Below are 27,886 nucleotides of genomic sequence, written 5' to 3'. Positions count from 1 at the left end.
GGCGACCCCAAACCCTAGAGAAGCAGCGTCGAGGCCACTAACATGATTCCTTATTGTGATTAGCTGGCTAGTTCTACGTTTGCCATCTGTACCATATATAAACATGTTCTAAATATTTGCAGAAACTATGCAGCACTGCCGAGACGAAGAAACAGAAGCGATATTGAGGGACATAATCGCAAATGGAAGGGATGAAGTTGCGTCAGCTGGAAGAACGGGGTGAAGCAGAGGGCTATGTTCATGATGGCTTCGGCCCATTAATGCCGGTACAAGAATAGGACTATGTTCATGATGGATCCGATGACACAATGGAGGAACAAGAAGGAGATCGTGCTGACTGCTCCGGTGATCGAACCGAGCCCGGCCAGGTATATATATATATTAGTTAAGCCCGTGCTGACTAGTTAATTGATGCTTCCATTGTTTTGGTATATGTACACATATTAGTTACTCTCGTATTTCTTCCTTATAATTTCTAGCCCTCCGGATCGAGCACAACTTCGGTAAGGAGACGAGGCCCGAAGAAAAAGTTGAGCTCGGATGAAAAGTTTGAGATCATAGAAATCGCGCCCGACGGCGAACCGATTGAACCCATCCGGACAAGGAAGGCATTTTCTTCTCAGTGCGGGGTTCTTGTTAAGTACAAGATCCCGACCAGCATCCAACAATGGTATAAGCCTATGGAGGAAGACTCTGAGGTGTCTTATGTCAATGATATGCAGAAAGAAGATCTTTGGACTCAGCTGAAGGCAAATTTCACCCTACCGCCAGAGGAGGATCCGGAGAAGCCAGTTAAAGAGGAATTAATCAAGTCTTGTGCTCCTAAGAAGATGGCAACCCTAATGAGGAGGTGGAGGAAAGAGCTGAACCAGTTTGTCAAAAATAAAAAGACACCAGAATTCATCGGCAAATATGAGAAGATCAAAGATCACTGGCCCTCATTTGTGGCCCACAAGACATCGGAAAAGAGTAAGAAGATGTCGGAGACAAACAAGAAAAATGCTGCGAAGAAGACGCTTCACCATCGCACGGGGTCAGGTGGCTACCTGCAAGCCCGGCCTAAGTGGTCCAAGGCTGAGAATGATCTGCTTGAAAAAGGGATCGAACCAGAGAAAATGAGATGGCCAGACCGTTGACGGACTTGGTTCTTCGGGTCTGGCAGAACCTTGGACCCTGTAACAGGGTTTTGCCAGTGGACGGACGAGCAACTGGAAATACCAGTCAAGAACCTTCGACACTATATCGATGCAGCGCAGCGAGGGACGTTCCTTCCAAACAGGGAGAAGGACGAGCTCACAATGGCCCTTGGGAATCCTGAGCACCCTGGACGGACACGAGGCACACCAGGCTCCGTTTCGTGGAAGGTTGGTTTTCCGGACGCAGGGGGTTACAAAACCCACGAGAGGAGGAAGAAACTGGAGCAGGACCAACTGCAGGCGCTGCACGAAAGGGTAATGGGGCTAGAGGATCGAGAAGAGGAACGAGAAGTAGCAGATCGCAGCAAACGACCTGCCGAAGCTTCCCCCGAAGCTACCCCGCCATCTCAGCGGAGAAGCAGCGTGGCTTCCACCGAGCTGCTTCAGCCGGAGCATGTCTTGACGGCTCCTGTCAGCTATCCCGTAGATGGTATCACGGAGTCTCAAAATTGCCACATGATGGCGTGATGGATGACTTTAAAGGTCAAGGCAGCTGTTGGCCAAGTTTATCCTAGTGGACCCGGCACAACTTATCACTGCCAGCCGATTCCAAAAGGATATGCTAAGGTGATGGTGGATGAAATAACGGAGGGATTTGAGGACCTCGTGCTTGACCACCCTACCGGTGAAGGGGAGACTAGGCTGGGTTCTGCTCTGAAGACTCCATGCCTATGGAAGAAGGAGCTCATCAACCTTTTGAACTGGACGCCTCTGCCTCCTCCTCCTGCTCCGGCGAGTCAGGGCACTCCGCCTCCTCCACCGCCTCCTCCTCCGGCGAGTGACGATCAGGGCACGTGTGGCGGCACTCCGCCTCCTTCTCCGGCGCATGGCGGCACTCCGCCTCCTTCTCCGCCTGCGCCGACGCTCCCGAGCAGCCAGCAGCATCCTCCTTCTCCGCCTCGCCAGCAAGGGCGGAAGAGACCCGCCTCCGCCCCGGCTGCTCCGGCGCGTCGTACTCCTTCTCCTCCGCCTCGTAAGCAAGCACGAAAGAAGACAGACGCCACAGCCGCTCCGTCTGCTCCCGCATCTAGCAGCACAACCAGAGGCGGGAGGCAATACAAATACGGTCCATCATCTCTCAAGCCTCTAGAGAAGTTACCGTACGAGAGGTCCGAGGAGGAAAACGATACGATTGTGCGGACCCACGTGAAGGAGTTCTTTGAAGGGATGAAAGCAAAGAGACATCCACCTCCGGAGGAGAAGGTAGATCCGGTGAAAGCAAAGTGCACTATCGATGCCCTGAGGAAACCACCAAAGTCTCCACCGAGAACCAACTATGAGCGCATTACTGAACAGACATATCTCCAAGCCCAGCGGTCGGGAACTACTGTCAGTGCTAAAAGGTCAAAAGAACGAGCAAAGGGGAAAAAATTGCCCAGCTCGGCGAACAAGCACAACAATCGTGCCCCCCACTCAATGTGTCTAATGCTCCGGGGACGGTGGCCGGTTATGGCAATCTTGACGATTACCTGCCTGACGATGCACTTCCTGATTTCTTGGAGGTGGACGAACACAGATACGAGTACGGGAAGCCTCTCGTCAAAGATGAAAAATCTCTGACAACAATGATGCGAAGATTCCATAATTGGTACATGGAAACCTGCAGAGAGTCTGAGGGTAAGAATGCTTTGTATCTGCATATTAAAGAGGAGCACGATCTCATTACAAATGATCTGTTGACTGTTCCATTTGAGGAGTTCTTCGAGTTCTTCAATCAAAAGGCCCTCGATAAACTAATGGTCTTTTGCTACTGCCTGTAAGTACTATTTCTGTCATTAAGTCTCTATATATAGCTCGGCTCTTTCATTGCATGTATTTATAATTAATCATCCTCAATATATTATGCAGATTGAAGATCGTCGAGTGCAAAAAACAAGAAATTTATGATATTGGGTTCATTAACACAAATATCATAGATGTATTTCTGGTTGAAAAGAACGTGTCAAAGAGGCCGAGGACAACTTGCTACAATCGTTGATCAAAAATCAAAACAAAGATACCATACTCTTTCCTTATAACGGCCCGTGAGTGTTACTGTCGTGTGCATATTCGGTTTCCCTTATTACTCAAGCGAGCTTATAGTAATGTAATTGATGAGTTATGCATGCGTGCGCAGGTACCACTATATTATTCTGGAGATTAAGCTTGAGCATGGACTAGTAACCGTCTTAGACTCGAGACGGAAAGATCCCAAATCCTATGCGGACATCACTGAAATGCTCAGCAAGTAAGTTCAATCGATCATTATCGCACCATATCGGCAACTTTTTGTTTATTTCCTGATATCTCAAGTAATAATAATTATTTTCTTTGTCTTGCAGGGTTTGAAAACAGTTCACTGCAGAAGCTCCGGGACTGCCGAAGGAGCTGGCATATAAATACCCGAAAGTAAGTACTACTGGCTAGCTAGTTGCGCGCATCTCCCGTTGATTCTATAGCTATACTTTCATCAATGCCATTTATAATGCTTCATTATCAGTTTGATTGACCTCTATTTCTTGTAAAGTGCTTGTGGCAGGAGGAAGGGAATGATTTCTGTGGATACTACGTGTGCGAGTTCATCCACACCGCGACTTTGAAAAAACAAGCGGGGCTACTCTAGAAGACAATATGAAGTGCGTAAGCAATAATATTCACAATTTCATTTTATTACACCATCATTTCTGTTGAGTTTCATTCATATATATGTATTAATTAACCCCCTTCTTCAAATTAGACTTGGCAGATGCGGGATGAACTCCTAGAACCAGATCGCATGAAAGCAATTTAAGAGGAATTGGCGGGATTCTTTCTTGACCACGTCATCAGTAAAGCCGGAGAATACCATGTGGAAATTGATTTCAAATGCTAGGGGTTTGTAATTAAGTGATCTTATACATATTATACATGTATGTAGCCAGTAGCGTCGGATACATGATACGAAAACTTGTTGTTCGACCAATCTCTCGGAGAAGGAGAGGTCGATCGATCACTTCTCTCGGTTTGCATGACGAACTTCTGTACTGAATGATTCTCTCGATCACTTATGTATATATAGCACGTAGCGTCGACCAAGCACGGACATAAGAGAGGACACTTCTCTCTATTAATTAGCTAGCTAACACAATATATGAAACACCTAAATTAACCCCCCAAAACCCCCAACCTTCCCTCCTTTAAAAAAAACAAAAACCCCAGCCACTGGAATGCTGACGCGTGGATGCCTTTTGGTCCCGGTTGGAGCCACCAACAGGGACCAAAGGCACCCTGACTGGGCTCGGGGCACAGGCCACGTGGTGGCACATTGGTCCCGGTTCATGTTTGAACCGGGACTAATGGATCGCCCATTAGTCCCGGTTCATGAACCGGGACTAAAGGCCCTTATGAACCGGGACTATTAGGTGTTTTTCTACTAGTGGTTGGGAGGAGGCGTATATTGCCGTGGTGCTCGAGTCCGTGCTCTGATACCAAATGTTGGAACCACAACCCTCTCTCACTCTCGGCTAGAGGTAGAAGAAGACACAAGACACAAGAAATTCTGGGCCGGCACACGAACGCCGTCACGGGCGCACACATGCCCTAATCTTCTTTATCTTTTCAATGGCTACATCGCTAGCTCACCCCTCGATCAATACATCAGGGGGCCTTTTATACCCGGCTGCACACACAGCATCCGGCAACCACACCGGCCACTAACTCCACGCACGCACGCACTAGTCTAGCTAACAAACTCACTAAGCCAGCTACGTGCACGGCGTCCATATCCATGATGCATGCACTAACCAACTAACCTGCTAACTATGGTGCATGCGCGTACAGAGGAGATTCGGCCATGCGGGCTAGCTAACGAACCAACGCACCATCCCTCCACTCTCGCCAACGGCCGATGCCTTACGAGCCAGACCTGGAGCCCATACCCGCGCGCGCATGCCAGTCGTCGCCTCGAGGGGTGGTTTACTCCCAACAGAGGGGCGCCGAGAGGAGTCTGGTGTCCGAGCTCTCGGACGACCTCCTCGTCGAGATCATCTCGCGCGTGCCATACAAGTCCGCCCGTTGCTGCGAGTGCGTCTGCACGCGATGGCACTAAATCGTTTCTCACCCAGACCACCGCAAGAATCTGCCCCAGTCGACCCTCACCGGCATCTTCTACCAAACCTACAATATGAACCGCTACCCATCTTTCTATCCTGGTTACACAAGCGTGTTAGGGAACTGGTGCTCGAGCATCCACCTGACCCTCTCGTTCCTGCCCAAATGCAACAGACACGATATGAGCTTGTTAGGCTGTTGCAATGGCCTCCTTCTCCTCCACAGCTGGAAGCAGCCTTATGGTGTCAAGAGACTCGAGACATTCGATTATGTGGTGTGCAATCCTGCCAGCGATAAATGGGTGGTCGTGCCAGCCACCAGCTGGTCCAGCAAGGTGCGGATCTTTCCTTAGGGTTCGATCCCGCCGTCTCCTCCCACTTCTACGTGTTCGAGTTTGCACCTGCTGGTGTTGTGGATGCGAATGCAGATGGTGATGATCTACACACCAAAGCAGTGGCTATCTACTCTTCCAAATTTGGGGCTTGGACACATAGAGTTGTTTGGGATAGTCAAATTTCGATATTCCGCAATTCAAAAAGCTTATTTCAGAGTGGGATGTTGCATTTGTCTGTGGATGATGATTTTGTTCTAGTAGTTGGCGTGGAGAGAAACCGTAGGGTCATCCGTGCCCCTATGCCCCATTCTGCCTGTGATGTTCATAATGTTTATCTATCGCAAGGACAATTGCATTTGGCAAAGAAAGGTGCTTCTGAACTATAAATTTGGGCTCTTGAAGATTATACTAGTGAAAAGTGGAGCTTGAAGCACAATGTCAGCCACTTACTGCTGCAAGGAACCGAGTACCCATTGATTATAAATAAGTACTAAGTCATCTCAATCCACCAGAATACAATTTGTTATTTATTGTACGTAAGAAGAGTCGTCGATTAGCAGCACCAATGTCATATGAAATAGATTTTTGGGAGCTGTGTTTTGTATAATTTTACATGGGGTTGTGGGACTCCTTATCTTCCATATATGTCCCCTTCTTCTCAGATTCATTAGCAGGTGGGCACTAGAAATCTAGTTATGTAGTGCGGCTTCACAATTGTATCTCTTTTTTTCCGTAGTGAAACAACTGTTTATCCTTTCTATGAACTTGGTCTTGAACAGTAACTTTAGTGATTTGGATAGACCTATTTGAAGTTATGAACGTTCTCATTGGTGATTGAGCACACTCGTGTACCTAAGTTCAAGTGGCTAGGTGTTGCAGTTAACAAGATACAACTAAGTTTACTTCTGTTATGCAGATGTGTGTACTAGCAACCCATGTAGATGTAACACCCTGAACCATGACTACTTTAATCATTTGTTGAAACCTCTATTTGTGTCTTAAATCACTAGTGTAGAATGGTGCTATTAAGACACACCTATCACACACCCTTGGATCGAAGTGTGTGTGATTGAGGCATTGCACATGGTGGAAAAATAAAACTGTGTGCCAAAAAGTGAAATCTGTGTGATAGATTATCATTTGGGGACGATTTTAAAAGGGAAGCCGTGGGCGATAGTGGGCACACCATTCTCTCATCAAAACAGTGCGCAATGACTCGAGACAACACACATGATTGGCAAAAAGGAATTGTGTGCCATAAAGGGAAGCATCACACACGTGAGCAAATAGGATCATCATGTCCGAACCTCCGCACACTGTTGGGACTAGCCTAATAGTAGCAAAATTGTGTGAAATATCATGTGCAGTTCGCACACGAAAAAAGAAGATGGAATTGCATGTAAGGTAGTGAACATAATTTCTTGGATACAAATTTGTGCGATAGGTAGTATGTCCACGAACACAGTTCTATTGCTAATCGTGTGCAATATGCCCGAAATATCAACTTTGTTTAATGGCACAAGGTTGCCTGTCCCAGTCTGGCAAGCTTGTTTCTCACAGGGAATGCGCCTAGTAATGATAGGAGCCCATTCTCACCAAGAGATCCTCCCGCCCATTCCCTTTCCTGGTAATTTATCTAACCATTGTGCACGTCCCCGCCTAGAACCCATAGCCAGTGCGAAAGCTTACACCCATTATTGCCATTTCTCCAATGCTCTGTTCGTCTCCGCCTACCTGTCCGATTCAGAAGGTTGATGAGAGCTTGACGATGATCCCCTACTCTAGCAGGTGCTTGAGAAGTCCCGTGTGGTGGCCGCGTTCAAAGTACCTCGACGCCGCGCCAACGCCAATCCACGACCACTCCAGCCCTGAAGGTTTTATATTAAGTTCATATCTTAGTAGGCACGAGGTTTGGAAGATCAAGGCACTCATATCTTAGTGTGGGCTCCCAACGGTGCCACTAATTTTTAACAATGACACCATATTGATAGCGTGGGGTGTCCATGCCACCAAAGGAGTTTTTTTGGCATGCCACCACTAGACTTTTTCCGCACTAGTGTTTATCAACAAACATTTCACTGCTCATTGTATCTATACCTATCATGACCTCCTCCTGGAGCAATCATAATTAAGCAAGATATTGAGAGACGTCTTCAACAAGGGAAACGACAAGGACGGCATTTTACCGGCATCGAACCTCGTTGATCAAGAAGCTTTCGCTCAGACCTGTGCACGATTGCCCCACCAAACATGGGATAGATATTGTCTATTCAATAGCCTCTAACGCGTTTCCCTTCCGACAGGCCTTGACCCAGTGAGAAGACTTAGTCTTCGACAAGGACTCCATGGAGGATCACCGGGAACGAACACTGTCGAAGAACAAGGCTTTCACCCAGTGCCTTATGCCTTGCACCTCCGAGCCGAGGAAGGGGCCAGGCCAGTGCAAACCGAATTCGTCAGCGGCGAACTGGACCAATGAGAGGAGAAGAAACACCACGACCACTACATCACCATCATGGACTGGAGTCTGACGATGGCACGACCACCACCACTGCAACGAGGTCTTTACTCGTAGTCTCTTACGCTTATAGGAAAATCACGTGTCATTACTCTTTTTACTAGGAAAACGTTCCGAGACGGCGCGCCGGCTGAAACTCCATCCGGTCACACGCCACGCACCATGTAGTTGTGGGCCCCAAGCGCACCGCTTCTGGTTTTCTCCAGAAGAGACCACATCCACACGTCCCTTATCCTCTCTCCGTCTCTCGCCTACATCTTTTCTTTTTCATGTCTATCCCTTCGTCCCCAATTTCTTCTTCTACCTCTCGCTCCTTTCTTCCATCAGTGTAAGGCAAGGTCAGGCACACCAGTGATGCTGCAAGCCCACGCTGCCGCTGCCCCCTAGGACCACCGCTGCAGTCCACCCCTCGCCAGTGTTCTTTGCTGCAACCACCCACTGCCCGCCGGAACCGGCGAGCTCCGGTGCTGCTATTGGCTGCGTGAGCAGCTGGAACCGGCAAATTAAAAGGTTGCAACCGGCAAACCATTTTGCTACGGTGCCGACAGGGCTGCCGTGATGGGCTGCAATCGGCAACACAAAAAGCTGCAGCCGGCCAACCATTTTGCTACGACGGTGTGCGCGATGGGCTGTAACCCGGTGGTGCACGGAGCTGCATCGGTTTTGCATCCGAGCCACGGCGGCGCCATGGGATGGTTGCAACCTATGTACGACTAGTTGCAACCATCCAAGGCGAAGCTGCTACCGTGGGTCCATCTCATGGCAGTGGTGACCACGACCCGGCGTGGTGACCACGTCCGGACGGCGGTGCTGCAATTGCGACACACATAGCTGGAACCAGTTTGTATTTTTGTTGCAATCATCCCCAATTTTTGCTACTACTGTCTTCAGATTTTGCTGGAACCAGACCAATTTTTTGCTACCACTGTCTTTTTTTGCTGGAACCGGCGTCTCATTTTGCTTCCACCGTGTTGTGTTTTTGCTGGAAACGGTGTATCATTTTATTTTGCTTCCGCGTATTGTGTTTTTTTGCTGGAACTGGTGACCCGTCTTTTTGCTTCCACCATGTTTTTGTTTTGCTGGAATCGACAAAGATTTTTGCTACGACTGCTATTGGCTGTGAGCGACGCCGTCGCGCCATTTGATGCTTCAACCGGCAACGAGGATGGCCGGCGAGGGCGACGAGGATGGCCCGTGAGGGCAGCGACCAGAGAGCATCTGCGGCCGGCCAGACGGAAGAGAGCGACGAGATGCAGGGGAATCTTTTCGTACGCGTGTGTTCTGATAAAGACGAAGTGCATCGAACGGTTAGAATGAACGAAATCCTACAGTTGCGGGTTGACCGGCCCAAATTTGGGCCAGTGCGCGGGCGTCTATTAGTGGCCTTTTTACTAGGGGAACGACAGTATTTTGACTCGTGCGACCCAGATACACCTTTTCTCTTCGGCTTTCCTGCTCCACCTCTACGTCCGCGCCGCTGCCGCGCACGCAAACCCTAGCTGCCGTTCCTAGCTTTGCAGTTCGCGACCAGGCTAGCCGGTGCACGAGTCTCGAGTCTTCAGTCGTCCGGCCCGATCTGCAGACTGGCCGTCAATGGCGCCGCGCGGCTGAAAGAAGAAGAAGAGGCGCACGAAGAGGAGCCCCGTGTCCAACCTCTCGGACGACCTCCTCGTCGAGATCATCTCGCGCGTGCCCTACCAGTCCACCTGCTGCTGCAAGTGCGTCTCCAGGCGGTGGCGCGACCTACTCTCCCACCCCGACCACCTCAAGAAGCTTCCCCAGTCGACCCTCGCCGGCATCTTCTACAAAACCTTCGGAGGCACGGGCCGCCTGCCCCCAGCTAGGTTTTGTGGTTACCGAAGCGTATCAGGGAACTTCTGCTCTAGCATGGACCCCTCCCTCTCCTTCCTGCCCAAACGGAGGAGAGTTCAGTTTTACCTCTTGGACTGCTGCAATGGCCTCCTCCTCTCCCGCAACTGGGATCAGCCTTATGGTGTCAAGAACTTTGATTATGTGGTCTGCAATCCCGCCACTAAGAAATGGGTCGTCGTGCCTGCCGCCGTATGGTCCTGCGAGGTGCGGATTACTCGCCTAGGGTTCCATCCGACTGTCTCCTCCCACTTCCATCTGTTCGAGCTTGCATCTGCTGGTGCCAATATGGAGGGTCAGGGTACACGCATCCAAGCAGTCGGAATCTACTCATCCAAAGCTGGAGTTTGGACACATCAAGTTGTTTGGGACAGCCCAATTTCGATAAACCGACTATTCGAAAAGCGTATTTTTCAACAGGATGCTGCATTTATCTTCTCGGTCATGTCATAATTCGGTTGTAGCAGTTGGTGTACTCGGACGAGATGGCACCGTCGATGAAGGGGAGAGGCCGTGGGCGATGGCGCCGTCGATGAAGGGGAGAGGCCACGGGCGATGGCGCCGTCGATGAAGGGGAGAAGCCGCGGGCGATGGCGCCGTCGATGAAGGGGAGAAGCCGCGGGCGATGGCGCCGTCGATGAAGGGTTAGGGTTTGGGATTGGAGAGGAGGAGGCGTTGTGAGGAGAGGAGAGCGAGGGGAGGGGGGAGGGGGAATGGAACGAGGGGAGGGGGTTCGCTCGATGCCTCGATCTGTCCAGCCAGATGGGCCTTGCTGCGCCAGCGGTCCGCTCGGTCGGCCCGGTTAAAGACCGGACCGGACCAAACTTTTTGCGGTCTGTATTTCTGGGCCCGGCCCGTCCTGTTTTTCTACTGGGCCTGGACCGTACGGTCCGGTCCTGAACGGGCCACGAGCGGGCCGCAAAGCTTGCTCGTGTCGTCCAGGCTGAGCGGTGGTAATGATATTTATTTATCACAAGGACAATTGCGTTAGGCACATAAGGATGCTTCTGAACTGTCAGTTTGGGCCCTTGAAGATTATAGTAGTGAAAACTGGACCTTGAAGCACAAGGTTAGCCACCTACAACTGCTCGGATTAGTGTATTCAAAGTTTCCGGGTTATGCTTTTCCAAAATTTCGAGAAGGGGCTTACCCCGAGCTCTGCATCCCATGATGCACACCGCCAATGTTTCCGAGTTATTACAGAGTTATCTCAATCCACCCAGAACACAGTTTGATATTTTTTGTGTGTGAGAGATTGCGCAAGCAGGGCGAACAATTACTGACGAAACTAATGTCATACGACACGGATTCTGGGGAGCTGCGTTTTATATGTGAAGTTGGACGGGGCTCCAGGACTCCTTATCTTTCATATGTTCCTTTGTTCTCAGAGTCATTGGCAGATGGGCACTAGAAGTCTCAATTGAATAGTGCAGCTTGTATCTCTTCCGCAATGGAACAGCTGGTTATCTTCTTCATGATATTGGAGTTAAGTTTTCAGCATAACCAAGAGTCACTTGGGTGTATCTGAATTTATGCGGCTAGGAATTAGAGTTAACATCTACGACATTAATTTATTTTATGGTCACCCTGTTGTGTTCGACATTGGTCAACTGACCAGAGGAAACTAATGAAATTAACATTCATGCTCTTGTCAAGATAAATGATGGCAACTAAACTTCATTAGGATGTCTTCTCTATAAAAATCTCAAGTTAGGCTTATCCGCTTTTGTATGCCAATGAATACTTAACTAGTTGCTTACCTGCATTCATATGAATGAGAGCACTGTTGTTATTCATGTTGAAGTGTTTGATTGTTCCGCCGAATATGGAATAGAATTGCTTTACTTCAGGGGCTCTCCATCCCTCGTGTCGCTCCGCTGGGGGTGACTCGGGCAGCGCCGAAACCTTACCGCGCGCCGCCGCCCCTGCTACTTCCCCCTCGCTGTCACCAGAGAAGGTCTCCGGGCAAGCCAGTGCAGCCAAAGAGGATGGTGATGATGGGAAAATGCCGGGCGTGAAAATACGCGTCCACGTTATTGATACAAAGTAAATAATTTAAATGCATAAATAAAATGGAGATCAAACATTGCAGGTACATTATTTCCAGAACTCTTACATTTACATAAAAATTCTGTTAATTACATCTCCGAAGAGAAAACCCCTGATTAAGAATTTCAACATATCTATTACATAGGATTGCGTCACATTCCTATTACAACATACTACAAGAAAAATACTCCTCGCGATTGTCGACGCGGGCATGCTCGGGGGAGCCTTGGACTTTGTGGATATTATCATATGCGATGACTTTTATATTTCGCTTTTATTTGACTCGTACTGATATTGGCAGTACATATATGCATGCTTAAATGGCTTCATTTACTTTTCCTAATTGATTAACCAATACATAGACTTTGATTTATTTTTTCTTTACTTTATATAAGAAAATCATCTTAATGGTTGACCAATCTGTTGAATGAGCCTTCAAACGTCATGATGCATGCATATGGGACATACAGTCATGCACGTGCTCTGTGCAATGCAACTACTTTAGTACTAACAATTGTAGTACTCTTTGTTTTATGAGTAGATGACATCTTCGTTTCCTTAATATTAGCAAGCCGTATGGGGGATGCATGATCTAACTTTCATCTTATGCGAAGATAAGCTAAATGCGACCCTTTTGAGCATACACATATGTGGAGCAGATAAAAAATATATTTAGTTTGTTTTGGTGGCATATGCAAGTGCACTGCAACATTTCGAGTGCAACCAGACTCAGATTATGACTCTGGTCATCTTTTAGTTTTTTTAATGTATGTACATCCATATGAAGGGACGATACAATTTATTTTAGTTGGGTGGATGTACGCCAATTAACCTAGAATTAGCTAGGTACGACGTGTCCATTTTACTTTGCATGCACATACATTAGATTCGCCCATATCTGGTTATTTATCGATAATGCAAACTAGCACTATTTGGGGCCTATGCATTTCATATAGTATATCCATTTAGTCTGTTTTAGAGCATTTGATTAATATAATACCGTTTATGATTTGGGCGGCATTTTGTTTATGCACCATGAAGTGGGAATGTCAGTTTTCCATGCACCCAACTTTGAACACGGTTAATTAAGTTTTGCTATATGACTCAATTTTAGCATATCATGCACACATGTGATCATCGAACATGCGACCAAGTATGGTATCTCTTGACAAGCACTTATGGTTTTGCAATATTTTTTTTATATGCAATCTATAATATACAGTTCGTCCATCATTTTTTATGTTGATTTTCCCCGAGTCATACCTTTGTCGTGATTCCGTTGAGAACAAAGTCTTCACTCTACATAAGGGAATAAATACCTTGATTTGTGTCAATATGACCAAACCAGAGGCAATTTCATGCAATTTATACTTCTTGACATGTATCAACATGACCATGGCAAGAACAAAATATCGAATTTTGAGAAAACCTCTTGACATGTGTCAATATGACCGTGCCAAGAGTAAGATATTAAACTTGTGAGAATACTACTTGACCTGTGTTGATATGACCATGCCAAGAGCAAGAATCTGAAATATGGTGAAAATACTACTTGACATGTGTTAATATGACCAAGCCAAGAGCAAGAATCATGTCACTTGGAGAAAAATTCGAGATCTGTGTCAATATGACCAAATCAAGAACCATGATATGGAGGAAAAAGCAAGGATCATACTACTTGAAGAAAAGTTCTAGATCTGTGTCAATATAACCAAATCAAGAACCATCATATCAAGCAAAAAGCTACTTGACTCATGTCAATATGACCAAGCCAAGAGCAAAAATGGGGCAACATGGAAAAGAATTCATGATCTGTGTCAATGTGACCAAATCAAGAATCATCATATGGGGAGAAGCTACTTGGCTCATGTCAATATGACCAAACCAAGAGCAAAGATTGAGAAAACATAGGGAAGATCACCAATAAGAGGAGCAAAGGGATTAGGAGAGAACCATGAATTTCACCTTCTTGCCGAACTCCTCCAAGTCTCCTCCTCTTCATGTGTGTGGAATACTTGCAGCAGTATTTGTGTGCAGCAGTGTTCACGTACAGCAGTCTTCCTATGCAGTAGCGATGAAATGGGCAGTCTAATGCAAACTAACCAGCGGTGGCCATCCAACCTCCTTCCTGTATACAACATGGCAGTGTTTATAGGGCGGACAGCGACGGAGCGCTGTTGGACGCGCGGCCACGTTGCCAGATCGTGGGAAGTGTTCGTGCGATCGTGGGAGCAGCTGCCTTTTTTTCTATTTCTTTATTTCTTAATCACAAGTTGACCGAGCTTTGAACCGGCCACTGGCCTAATTAGCCCATTTATTCTCAATCACCGTGTGGGCTCGATTATTTTAATCAATTTGTGGGCCTTATCACTGTTGAGCATACAAGAGAGCAACTAATTAACGAGCCCTCTTTCGGGAGCCTCGCAACGATCAGGGCCACTTGACGCGCTCACAGACATTCGCCACGTGTCGCGCTCTGGGCGCTTCCTCCGGATTATGTTTTTTTTTATTTTTACGAACGCATTTTCGGCTTTTTAAACGGTTTTCTTCCGGGTTTTTTTTCTGTTTTGGTTTTTTACTAGTCTTCCCTAGCTTTTCGACCAATTTTTTTTCGAAAAAATTAATTTTTTTCGCGAGAGTCACGGTTTTGTTTTCACGAGAGGCACTGCCGCGCCTCTAGGAAACGGAAAAAATGTGTTTCCTGTTTTTTTTCTTTCGTGAGAGGCACAGTTTTGCTTCCGCGAGAGGCATGAGCGTGCCTCTTTCGAAAAGGAAAAAACATGTTTTTTTTTCGCGAGAGGCACTGTTTTGCTTCTGCGAGAGGCACGGTTGTGCTTTCGCGAGAGGCACGGGCGTGCCTCTTTTGGAAAGGGAAAAAACGCGTGTTTTGTTTTTTTTCTTTCGCGAGAGGTACGGTTTTGCTTCAGCGAGAGGTACGGTTGTGCTTTCGCGAGAGGCACGGGCGTGCCTCTTTAAAAAAACGCATTTTCTGTTTTTTTCTTTCGCGAGAGGCACAGTTTTGCTTCCGCGAGAGCCACGGTTGTGATTTCGTCAGAGGCACGGGCATGCCTCTTTCTGAAAGGGAAAAAACCATGTTCCCGGTTCGGTTTTTTCGTCGGTTTTTTTCGTCCAGTTTTTTCGTGAAAAAAAAGTTCGTCAAAACCTATCAACATGGGATCTAGTTTTGAAGATCTCGATGCGTGGAATCCAACAGCAAAAGCGGTTCGAGATTTGGACGTACGGTTAAGAGATAAAACGTTTTGAATAAATGGATCTACGAAAAAAGGGAATACTCCCGGTTGCAACAAGCTTTAATTTATCAAGAAAATGCATTTATATAATTTCTAATTAGCTCAGATTATAGTATAAACAAAAATAAATTACAACATGTTCAAATGAATTATGAGGGCTCAAGACCTCGAACAAGATGTGAAAACCCAAAGTCAGATAAATTCTAACTGCACACCTACTTATAACTACTTCCTCTGTCCGAAAATAAGTGTCGTTGAGTGCTAAATTTAACACTTATCGCATGCATTTGTATGTTCGCTAAATCAAAGAAAAAATAAAGCAGGAAGTACATAAAGTCCGGGCTGGTCAAGTCGACATTGACAACTGCTACGTGGGAGGAATTAGACTTTGTTGCTAGTTAGTACATACAATACAGTCTATTCATGCTAACAACATTTACTATTACTCTTAAATCACACAACATGTTTCTATTTTCTAAATTATAATAATGACCTCGATATAGCAGAAAACAAACACACATGTAGCTAGCTTAATTACCTCACAAAGCTATTAGCAAGGAAGTAGCAAAATCTTGAGCTCCTTCTGGTTCTTGATCTGTTTCCACTTGAGCAATCCCTCTCTACCTCCCAATCTTCATTGATGCCTGCAAAAAGTATGCACATGGGACTGCATTAAGATAGCCAAATGAACAGATAGTCCAACAAAATCATTCACTATAACCAATAATAGTTACCTTCCTAAACCACGACATGAAATCCTCTAGATAGCCTCGTTTCAAAAGAGAAAACTGAACAACTATAGGATGGCAGAGACGCCAAAATAGCTCAAATAATGCAGCCACTGGCTGATTTCCAGGCATTATTGTGACACATACTTGCACTTTCTAAAGCACCTACAATAATAAGTTAGAAAACCAATTTTGGCCTTCATCACACAAGTACCGAGAAGACACTTCCTGCTCACTGATGAGTGACCTTACTTAAGTACCGAAAAATCAAAACAAAATGTTGATTTCAAGAGGGGAAGCAGACACAAGTAACTTCAGATATTGCTGTCATTTAAGATCTATACTGGAAGATGTTGTATCAATAACTATGTACAATTCATAAAAATAACCTGTGAAAACATGCACACAAAATGAGAAAGAATCGGAAACGTTTCGTGCTTTGTAGAAATCTTTATAAATGAAAACTAAATATATAAAACTCATTGCAACTCAACTTTGTTTAGTACAACACTCTGTAACATGCAACCAAGAAACTCAAATTTTGTTCAACTTTCATACCCTCAAAATGCATGGCTAATTACTGATTGCAAGAAGTTTTAACTCATATAGGAGACAGTACAACTCTATTTCACTTTAGATCAAGGATTCTGCCAAACTTTTGAAACTTGTACCATACATTTACATCTTATCTCTCCAAAGAAATGCAAAATTATGTAGAAGATAACATGGAGTTATTTTCACAAAGCCTCTACAGGATGGGATAGAGCTCATAAAGAAGAGTGCCATACCACTTGATAATCAATGTTGGCCTTCATACCTGAGAAGAGCATAACAGAGGAAAACTTCATAGTATTGAATAGAAAAATATGCAAAACACACACATTGGCGGGTAATAGCATGCTTACCTCTACCACATGTATTTTGTAAGAAAATGCATGGCATCAACAATGAATTGTCATCAACTTGCAGTACATGGAAACACTGCAGGACGGCTTGTTCCCTACATTTGATAAGTTCACCATCTTGTTACGATGATATCAATAAGAAACAATTGCACATAATGGTACATTAACATTTCCGTGATACCAATGATTCGCCATAATAAGAAATAAGGTGTAGAATTAAAAACTATAGAGGAAATGAATGTACATAGGTCATTATGCAGTAGAGAAAAATATAACCAGCCAAAGTGAAAAATCAGTCTCTATGTGTAAAGGCTGGAGGCTATATTCTGATAAGTGAGAATCCATCAAAGGAAAAGCAATCCGAGATTATCTTTCCTAAAAATGTAGATGAATGAAATAATGCTTCGCATTCAGTATGCCATTCTTATTTCTTTCTGGACATTTAATAAGGAAATTCAGAGAAATTAGAATATTACTTAAAATCATCTTTATTACTCGTGATCGTGAGCTTGTCAACGAAGTTAATTTGTGTCGTTGTCCCTTCCTGAGATTACCCCGGCAGTCACCTCATTATTGACCTATATGCCATCTGACAACATCAAATACCTCCTTCCATGGCAGAGGATATATTCTGGACCACTGCCACTGCAAAGGAAACATGGGTGAACTAAATGAGCATGTAAAGATTATAAGAATAATATACATATGCTGACACCTTGAACAGATAGTACAAAATTACCCATGGCCTGCACACAACACACAACACCCACCTTATCGCAAATATCAAAACAAATTTGTGAAAAATCAAAGACACAAATTCTACTCAAAGATAATCATATGCAATCCTGATATGTTAACCATTTGATGAAATGCATCGATCACATATCAGAACCAACATTGAGACCCAGCCTACTGATAGAGGCCACTATTTATAACCATTTTAATGGGCATTAGCTTTAACCTAAGAGCCTGACAAGTTTACGCATTGAGAAATTGTAAAATATACATTGTGAAAACTAATTATATTCATTCATTGGCCATGCAACCATGTGAATTAGAACCTTACCAGATAGAGTATCTACATGAAAAATAGATACAACATAAGAAGGCAAGACAAAATAATGTTATGTATCAACCCGCAACCAAAATTATGTCGGCAATATGAGGAAAATCATCTATAAAAAAGTGTTATCTTAACCATTAATTCATAATATAACATCACCATAAAATATCAGTATACTTGTATATATAATGTGTTGAATAAAAGTTGTACAACTCATTCCATTGAGCTGTGGGTCCGGCCGTCCGGAAATAAGCATGAGCAAAAATATTTAAACACTTCATCTGATATTGGATCACTGGAGGTGGTCAAGAAATTAACATGTGTTTCCTGCCCGAAGAAAGAAAAATAGGCAGAAAGTCTGCACACTTGACTGATTGATATGATTATTATAAAGAAAGATCATGAACTGCAGCTCTTCCCAAAATATGTAACACAGATGCACCATTTCAACTGCAGCATGGGATAATTTGGAACAGTTCACTGTCTAAAATGCACTGTTTAATAGAGGAAAATTATGCCTAAACTAAACTTGCTGAGAACCTCGCCAGGCGCTCATAAATGTATCACTCAAATTTGCCGCGGAACACACAAAATATCTTGTTGAGAGACGATGCTACTCTTTATTCCAGTTAGCTATATAAATGATACATTTTACTTTTTTGCACTTCGTCGAGCAGGTAAAATCTGTAACAAAAGAAATGTTCACACAAATGAAACACTGAAATTACCTTCATAGATAAATATAACCAAGTCAACAAGCAGTAGATGCATCAAATCAGTCTTGCATGCCGTCAACTAAATGAAAGACAACCAGAATATACCGGTTCTGCACTAAACGTTGGTTGTTTCTGTCAAAGGTGTTGCTAGCCCTCTTTTGTGTGAGGCAAAACTTGAGAAATCAGCAACCCATGAACAAATTGTAGGCTACCAATCACATGGTCAGCAGCTGAAACAACAAGAAATAAGCAATTAGTTAACTAAAATTAAGAACAATAGACTTCACATATGAATCTGAAAGGCAATGAATGGGGGAGACATTTTTCTTTCTACAAATTCTTCTAGCAACAAAGCATTTGTGCATAGAAATAGGTGTCTTCCTTTAGTTGAGCTTTTCAGTTTGAGAAATTACCTCGAAAATCCTAGAATAGTTGAGATTTTCAGATGTGGGCCTCTTCATGCCTTCTCCACTACTGCCTGTTGCCACTTGTGCTGGTCAGACCTAAACTGTGATACAAAAAATAACACGTATTAACAGAGCAAGCTCCAAAACTCTACAGCAGGAAAACTATCCGAATCTCCTTGCAATGCAAAATGAGTTTGCGCATTAGTATGAAGTGACTCTAGTAACTATATTGTCTATTCAAATCTTATTAGCATTGTCTGTCATACCAAACAAAAGTTTCAGATTTCAAAAGTACATGCATTAACTGAAAACCATGTACACCGAGCCCGTCCTGTTTGGACTCCTTTGCATGTGTTTCTTAAAATTATCTGAATCTCACTGCAATGCAAAATAAGTTTGCGCATTAGTATGAAGTGACTCTAGTAACTATATTGTCTATTCAAATCTTATTAGCATTGCCTGTCATACCAAACCAAAGTTTCAGATTTCAAAAGTACCTGCATCAAAACCTGAGCACAATCACCCCTTAGCCCGATTCTTCCAAAACCTGAGCATAATCACACACAAAATGCGGAAAGTTTAGTCCGACCATAAGTAATATCCATTCATTTTGGTTATTTGCATCAAATTGGGAATCAATCAATGTATCAAAAAGCGAAACCTGATGAAGCATCAGGGAAATTAGCAGACCATCCTACACGACCTGAATTATTACACCACCCACATCAATCAAATTAGTATAACAACCTGAATTACTATTTGAAAAGAATAAATCATGAAAGAAGTGGACAAGAAACCATGAAAGGGTACCAACAGAGATGGAGAACAAGGGGCGAGAGTATGGGCCGCATGTCATCCAAGAAAATCTCTACAATGGTGGGATGACGTCGATGACAAAGAAATAACATGTGGTTCAATTTCTTCCTCTTCTCCTCTCACTCCAGCCCCCTCTTTTCCATCCCCCTCTTTCAAACACACGTGTTGTCCTCCCCAGAGCAGTCCTCCTTGAGCATTTATACAAACAGCTGGTGGTCGCATCTGCAGCCTCAAAAACACATCACAGTTTTAGAAATTATTATGTGCATAGCTGCAGCCACCTCTGCACAATAATAATTCTTGCAACGCAATGCAACTGAATCAAGAGAGAGGGAGAGAGAGAGAGAGAAATTAGAGAGGGGTTTGCAGACTCACCCGCACACTTGAGGCAGCAAAGACGCAAGTGAATAGAGCACCTACGCGTTGGGGAAGAAGGGGTGGGCGTCGACGGACAGGACGGATGGCACCAAGCTCGTGGATCCTCCGTACATATCTGCCTCTTCTGGCCGCGAGGGCGCGCGAGGAGAGGACGGTGGCGTTCAGCGGAAGACCGCCCTCCTCACCCGCGTGGCCGCAAACCACCTCTTCCTCACTCAGTTCGAGCCCATGCTCTCCTATGGCGGCTGCGCCCGATCTAGAAGAGAGGAGGAGGAGCCAGCCGGTGGCGGCGCGATGCGGGAGGCCGTGGGAAAGAGGGAGGAGGCGCCGCTGGATGGGGAGGAAGGAGGAGGCGAGGGAGTGGAAGGAACGAGGAGGACGTGATCCTTTGACTGCTCGATCTAGGTTTTTTCACGGGCGTCTTCATTGGTCACCGTCCGAGTCGACGAACACTTCGCTGCCGCGTGGACCACCGATTTTATGGACCCAGTGGCATTCACCCAGTAAATCAGTCAAAGAGTAACAAAAGATAGCAGTGAACAGTAAAAATCGAGGGTGAAAAACGATCGAGCGAGTTGATCGAACGGCCGACCATTGTGCACGCGCGAAGGCCTCCAGATGGGCGGGTACCCTAGCAGGCTTTATATGTTAGATGTTGGCATGTCTTGACATGCAGACATGCAATTCTGGCACCAAACAATGCAATAATCCTTTTCTCAACAGATTCAAATGCGTAGCACGCCAAAAGAGAAGCCACACTTCTATAAGAAAGAAGATGAACCAAATAATATACCGTGTGGTATAGTCCATTCTGGCTTTCCAAGGATAACTGATGTCATAAAGAGAACTAGCACACGGTAGAAATATTTATACCCATATATGGCAGTAGTACCAGAATTATTTTCAATGTCGAAATCCTCATTGGTAGCTGCCCCGCGTAGTGAGGCATTAAACAATTGTGAATGGAGCAGGTGCATGGGAGACATCCCAGGCAAGTGCACTAATTTATTCCCTATTTTACTAGCATTCAGCAGGTTTATTAGCGTGCGTAGGCCTTGTAACCCATCTCTTGATCATTCCCGCCATGCTCTATTGAACCCGCCATGCATAGATCCACTTAGAAGCTAACGTGAGATGTGTGGCGCTGAGCATAGGTGCGGCAGGACCATGGTTCTAAGCAACATTTCTGTTGGTGCACGCATAAAATCTTCATTGGGAGTTGCAAACTCCCAAAACTTTTTGGTAGCCATAATAAAAAAAATGAAGTTCTTATAAACATTTGACAAATAAACTCAGGACGAAAATAGACTAAAAATTGAAAATAGAATAAAACAAAGAATCTAGTCACCTTACGAGGATAACAATTAATCTTCATCGGCAAGCACAGGAAAAATGATTGATTACCTTCGATCTGGTTTAAGATGTGAATAGTTCCGTTTCTCCCTAACCTAGACCTAGGTTATCAAACCACGATAATTCATGTCTTGGGAAGGTAATTTCTACAAGAGCTTGTTATCAAATCACATAGTTTATAGGAAGAAACAATAATAAGTAAATAGGCCATGGCTAGAGGTTTTCCTTGCAATTGTATGCATGCGCTCGATATCCTACCTAGATATTTCAACATATGGGACTAGTTAACATTGTTACTTATCTGTTTTGAACACGTCGTTTGTGGGAGACGCGTCCAAATAACCCCCCACCAACTGTTGCCGCCATCGAGGTTCTACAGTCTAACCAAGGTCCTAACCGTATCATGGGGTTACATTTGTTATTAAGAGATTAACCAGACTAACGCATTGAATGTTTAATGGTTGCACTTTACGTACCCCAGAGAAAAAGATAAAACTACCGTACTAATCTTATTGTTAGCGAAGTTTGGCATAGCCTTCTCCTTCTCTCTACACTGAACCTCTCCTTGATCGATCCTCGGTGTCTCAGGTACCGACGGGGCCTTAGAAGTAGATAGAGACAGGAGACAAAAACTGTTGTGTAACATATCGAATAACGTTATTTTCAAAGTAAATAAAAAATCACTTAGCACAAGTACATAGGGCTGTGTGTCTACGCCTCAGCCCTTATTGTGAGGGGAATACTCACACGTCGCAGATGAATCACAAATAAGAGACATGGTAGAAAGTGGTACTTTAACAGGAATGCTTACACGCCTTACGATTGCTATGTATTCCTGATTACAAGTATTGTGGCTAATGGAGATGGCTATGGAAATGGCGACTACTATTGTAGATGGGAATGTTGACGGCGACCATGAAGGGATGGCTTGTTGGACGAGCGACTCTTCTCGATGAAGGGTTTTCTCGCCATTATGTACTGCCGGTGGGCAGAATATGGTTTCTGTGCACCTTCGGTGCGAATTGACTTTAGGTGTCTTCATAGAAGATGTCGATGTCACAGGTACAACCACTGGTACTAGTGCTCACAGTCATACCAGGCATCATCTTCTCCTCTGGAATAAACTGTGTGCCTCCTATTAATTGGGATTGATCACTGTGACTTTACTGCAAAAAAGATCATTGTGATTATTATCTTCCATGTATAGCTTGACTTTGCACCGAAAATAGTCCATCCCTGCAGGCGACAAAAATAAACAAAGAGATTTGCAATCTTTTGCATTCATTAGTTATTAAGTAATTCTCACAGAAAAATTGAGATTATTAGGTTTAATCATGAGTAAAAATTATTGCAAAATTATACTCATAATAGGTTTGGCACGACCCAACCTGTAGTTGGATGATTAGAGGGACTGTGGTATCTCCAGCCCACGAGGGTTCAAGTCCTGGTGTTCGCATTTATTCCTGGATTTATTTCAAGATTTCTGGCGATGCGCATTCAGTGGGAGGAGATGTTCACGTCGACGACGAGGTGCCTACGGCGACTTTATAAATTTCAAGATGATATGCCGGCTCAGTCTTTCAGAGGTGCTCATAGAGATAGGGTGTGCGTGTCTGCGTTCATAGGAGTGAGTGTATGTGTGTGTATATGAGCGCTTTGCGTCTGTACTGTGTTAAAAAAAAGATTTGGCACGACATGCTTTCGTTGTGTTGTTTGACCATGCAAATCTTATTTGGCGCTTATGCGCCGGTTCGCCAACTGGCGCCTGTAGGAGCTTCTAGTTGGGCCGGCCCGTTCCGTTCTTTTTTCCTGGTTTTCAAACGCAAACGCAAAACGACCTCTTCGTTGCAACTGCACGCCATAGCAACCAGGGCATCCGCCCAGAATGAACTAGTTAGTTCTTTCTTTGCTTTTTACTCTTTCTTCAGTTTGGTTTCTTTTTTATTCTTTTTCTTTTTTCTTTTTGTCTCATCTTTCTTTGTTTTATTCAGTGCGCCTTTTTTTAATTCGTGAACCTATTTTTCAAATTCGATGACCTTTTTTTCAAATTTGTGAACCTTTTTCAAATGCAATGAACTTTTTGTCAAAAACGGGATGAACTCTTTTTAAAATCGATGAATTTTTTCTAAATTCAATGAACTTTTCTCAAATCCGATGAACTTTTTCTCAAAGTTGTGAACTTTTTCTCAAAGTTGTGAACTTTTTTTCAAGTTTGTGAACCTTTTTTCAAATGCGTTGAACTTTTTTTCATAAACGGGAAGAACTCTTTTTAAAATCCATGAATTTTTTCCAAATTCGATGAACTTTTTTTAAATTTGAAGAACTTATTTTCAAATTCAATGAACTTTTGTTCAAGCTATAAAGTAAAACGTACAGTATTTAAGAAATTCGAAAATACAAGCTATAGAGTAAACTGTATTATTTTGTGCAATAAATGGCGGGGCTCTTATGTTCTTATAAAGTTTGCGTTTGATTTGAATCACTAGTCATCCAATGTTGTAGTGGTTAGCTGAAAAGTCCTGCTGCCTAGCTGCGTGAGTTCGAGTCGTGTTTCTACCACATTTTTGCTTTGTTTTTTCACGCGACCGTTTACTGCTCGCTCCGTCTGTGGGCCGGCCCACTTGATGCTGCCAGTAGGCGCCGGTTCGCTTCCCCGGCGCCGAACGCGCTGAATAGACTTCCTCACGTAGTGGGCCTCGGCCTTCAATATGTTCCGCACTTAACAGCACAAAGGCCTTTCCACATTGGTCATTCTCACGACATGGTGGATTTCGGGCTGGTTCAGATTATCCGGGATGAGAGGCTCTTCTTTGGGCACGGGCTGGGGCCAGTGTCCTGGATAGCATCCCCCCCCCCAAGTGCACACCAATCTTCTTTTTTTTTTAGGGAAAGTGCACCCCAATCTTCTTTTTTTTACCAACTGTACACCAAATTGGCGTACATTAAAGAGAATAGCATCTTCAATAAATAAATATTTTAAAATGGATCAAACAATAACGATTTAGTGTTATACTCCCCCGTCCCAAAATAAGTGTCTCAACTTTGTACTATTATAATATAAAATTGTACTAAGCTTGAGACACTTATTTTAAGATGGAGGGAGCAAATGTTTATGTTTTTCTAAAGTCAAATGGAATTTTTTTTCCCCGCTCACAGGATTATGCTTGCAATAAGGAGAATGTTTGGCCAATGGGGGACAGCAAAAAAGAGTACGTACATAATTATTGAGGACATGAACCTACTGTGTCCAAGAATTTGCTTCAGTTCATCTGCACATGCATCTGCATGAGTATAATTGAATTTCACAAACAAAAAAGGTTCGGCATAACTGGAGCGGACTTAAATATGTTTGGACTGCACTTATCAACTCCTCAAATAGAATGGAGGATGTGGTGGCAAAAAAAAATGGCATCTCAAAACATACAAGCTATCTTTGTTGACACTCGGTAGATATTAGTTCCCACATCTTGGCTTAACTTGAGACTGAGTAGTTACTTCAGCTTACACATAGCCTCCTGAAATTAGCTTCTCCGTTTCTTTATTGATAAAGAGCTGAAAATCTTTTGCACCGGCGTGTAGAAATAGATCTCAACATGCCTCCTCGTTTGTTAACCTGGAATTTTAAGTGTTTGTCTCTGCCTTGCGTCACCATCAATCAAACGCCCGTCGCTCGTCTGCTAGCTATCTTGCAGGTCAACTGGATCTGATGCAATTTACTACTCGATCCTGGATGTATGATTGTTTCCTTGGAACCCGTCGTACGAACGTACAAAAACCTCACCAGAAGCTGGTAGAGACTCTACGCGTCAAATGAACCACACCAGATAAATTATGTCAGCTGATAGTGACAAGCTATCGACAAAGACCAATTTGCGTTATAAATATCAGGCCATGCGCGCGGCAACCAACATCCAACACAAAACAAAACAAATTTTACACAAGAAATGGAGAGGATCCAGAGCAGCAACAGCAACAGCGTGAGGAACCATTTCGTCCTGGTTCACGGCCTCTGCCACGGGGCGTGGTGCTGGTACAAGGTGATCGTGGCGCTCGAGGCCGCGGGGCACCGCGTCACGGCAGTCGACCTCGCCGCGTCCGGCGCCCACCCAGCGCGCATCGACGAGGTGCACTCGTTCGAAGAGTACTCTCGGCCGCTGCTCGACGTGGTGGCCGCAGCTCCCGAGGGTGGCAGCGAGAGGCTGATCCTTGTCGGGCACAGCCACGGCGGCCTCAGCATCGCGCTAACGATGGAGAGGTTCCCCGGCAAGGTCGCCACGGCCGTGTTCGTGGCAGCCGCGATGCCGTGCGTTGGCAAGCACATGGGCGTCACAACCGAGGAGGTATGTCAATTGTTCAAGGGTTTCTTATTCTCCGTTGACTCAAACTTTCGCTCTGTATTTCACTGCCGTGTATATGCGAAAAGAAAATAGAGAAGACTTATCACATCACACAGAGCCAAGAGGTCTTGAGTTCAAGACCCAGCTAAGGCAAGTAAATTGCAGCCCATTTTTAGTCCACGTTTAGGCTTGAGGGAGCCACACGTGAGGGGAATGTTGACGTATAATGTGCAGCCTAGTCTCTTCCATCAGATCGGTCTTTTGGTTGCATTGGCTAGCACATGCACTTCTACAAGTTATATAATATACTTTCTACAATCCGAATTAATTGACGGAACATCTATACAATATCTAACATTGTATAGAGGCTCCCTCAAAAAAAATCATTGTATAGAAGCTGCATCAACCTTATATAGAGGCTACCCGCAAAAAAAACATTATATAGAGGCTACTTCAATAAATTCCGATGCAAGGGACCTCAATATTTTATATGATTTGAATATGTAACTTTCACAACTAGTTGTTACAGTTACATTATGTAACTGTATAGTACTCGATAAAATTACAACATGATGAATATATCTTCCGAAATGAATAGCTATGCATGATTTTCTATTATCCGATAATAATATTCAAAACAGTACTCTACTACTCGTAGGAAATTTATATGTTTGGATGAAAGTTATATATATCTGCTTTTTGTTGTTGGAAGGAGTACGTTATAAACCGTGGTCTCTAACTTTGATAATTCCAATATTAATGCTACTTTTTATCTTAACTTGTGATGGGATGTGATTAGTTCATGAGAAGAGCATCATCGGAAGGACTGCTCATGGACTGCGAGATGCTGGCAATCAACAACAACCAGGGTGTAGGTGTTGCAATCATAGTGGGCCCAGACTTCTTAGCTCACAAGGGTTACCAGCAAAGTCCACCTGAGGTGCATAGGACAGCTTAACATCCTCTTGATCTCTTATAATATACTAACCTCCTTACCCACTTCAGAACAACCGAGTATTGCATTGGCACATAATGCGATTCAATTCAACAATGTTGTTGCAGGATTTGGCCCTGGCAAAAATGTTGGTGAGGCCTGGAAACCAATTCGTGGATGATCCAGTGATGAAGGACGCAGGGCTGCTCACCGAACGCAACTATGGGTCGGTGAAGAAGCTATACGTGGTTGCCAAGGCAGATGTTTCCAGCACTGAGGAGATGCAACGCTGGATGGTGGTTCTGAGCCCTGGAACGGAAGTCGAGGAGATTGCAGGAGCTGACCACGCCATCATGAGCTCCAAGCCCAAGGAGCTATGTGATGTCCTGGTCAAGATAGCCAACAACTTCAATATTTAGCAAATTGGAACAGAAATGTTGTTTGAAATAAATTCATGTATCACGTATGTAATTAAATCTCTAGAGATGTGTTTATGATATACATTTGATGTGGGTATGATATAAATCTCTAGAGATGTGGTTCGTTGGGCTCGGCCGGGAGCTGCGGGCTCACTCGAGCTGGACGAAATCCAACGACCGTGCCGACAGGCCGTGGAGAGGCGGATCTGGTGGGGATGATATGGATGTACATAGTAGAAAACAAGGCTTTTGTTTGGGCCAGATAAGCCCATTACTCCCAGTTCCGTCACGAATCAGGACCCATGGGCCCATTGGTCCCGGTTTGTAAGGCCAGGGGGCCTGCCGGACTTCATGGGGGCATTGGTCCCGGTTCGTATGGCCCCTTTGTTCCCGATTGGTAGGACGAACCGGGACCAATGGGCCTCGCTTCTGGCCCACTTATTGGGAACGTAGTAATTTCAAAAATTTCCTACGCACACGCAAGATCATGATGATGCATAGCAACGAGAGGGGGGAGTGTTGTCCACGTACCCTCGTAGACCGTA

The 27,886-nt window shown here is 44.6% G+C and overlaps 2 protein-coding genes, 1 long non-coding RNA gene and 1 pseudogene across 3 annotated transcripts; 3 read left to right on the top strand and 1 right to left on the bottom strand.

Moving 5' to 3' along the window:
- Nucleotides 1-5,061: 5,061 nt before the first annotated feature.
- LOC119279946 lies at nt 5,062-5,984 on the top strand (annotated as a pseudogene).
- A 3,319-nt stretch (nt 5,985-9,303) lies between these two features.
- LOC119279945 (F-box protein At5g07610-like) lies at nt 9,304-10,438 on the top strand. The gene is made up of 2 exons (XM_037560993.1): nt 9,304-9,384; nt 9,731-10,438. The coding sequence occupies exons 1-2, from the start codon at nt 9,304-9,306 to the stop codon at nt 10,436-10,438; spliced, it is 789 nt and encodes a 262-aa protein (XP_037416890.1).
- A 9,000-nt stretch (nt 10,439-19,438) lies between these two features.
- On the bottom strand, nt 19,439-20,567 carry LOC119282102. The gene is made up of 4 exons (XR_005138634.1): nt 20,296-20,567; nt 19,766-20,142; nt 19,602-19,651; nt 19,439-19,482 (listed from the first exon to the last, which is right to left on the bottom strand). It is a non-coding gene; the product is annotated as an uncharacterized LOC119282102 (long non-coding RNA).
- A 5,006-nt stretch (nt 20,568-25,573) lies between these two features.
- On the top strand, nt 25,574-27,423 carry LOC119282101 (esterase PIR7B-like). Its single transcript, XM_037562438.1, has 3 exons — nt 25,574-25,991; nt 26,788-26,928; nt 27,051-27,423. The coding sequence occupies exons 1-3, from the start codon at nt 25,596-25,598 to the stop codon at nt 27,339-27,341; spliced, it is 828 nt and encodes a 275-aa protein (XP_037418335.1). The 5' UTR covers nt 25,574-25,595; the 3' UTR covers nt 27,342-27,423.
- Nucleotides 27,424-27,886: the final 463 nt, after the last annotated feature.

Source organism: Triticum dicoccoides, chromosome 3B (genome assembly GCF_002162155.2).
Source record: "Triticum dicoccoides isolate Atlit2015 ecotype Zavitan chromosome 3B, WEW_v2.0, whole genome shotgun sequence".
Taxonomy (NCBI): Eukaryota; Viridiplantae; Streptophyta; class Magnoliopsida; order Poales; family Poaceae; genus Triticum; species Triticum dicoccoides.
This window is presented reverse-complemented; position numbering and strand designations above follow the sequence as displayed.

Coding starts and splice junctions, on each gene's coding strand:
- LOC119279945 (XM_037560993.1), top strand. CDS start 9,304: ATGGCCCGTGAGGGCAGCGACCAGAGAGCATCTGCGGCCGGCCAGACG. Junction 9,385..9,730: donor AGATGCAGGGGAATCTTTTC/GTACGCGTGTGT, acceptor CGCGGCTGAAAG/AAGAAGAAGAGGCGCACGAA.
- LOC119282101 (XM_037562438.1), top strand. CDS start 25,596: ATGGAGAGGATCCAGAGCAGCAACAGCAACAGCGTGAGGAACCATTTC. Junction 25,992..26,787: donor TGGGCGTCACAACCGAGGAG/GTATGTCAATTG, acceptor GGATGTGATTAG/TTCATGAGAAGAGCATCATC. Junction 26,929..27,050: donor ACCAGCAAAGTCCACCTGAG/GTGCATAGGACA, acceptor ATGTTGTTGCAG/GATTTGGCCCTGGCAAAAAT.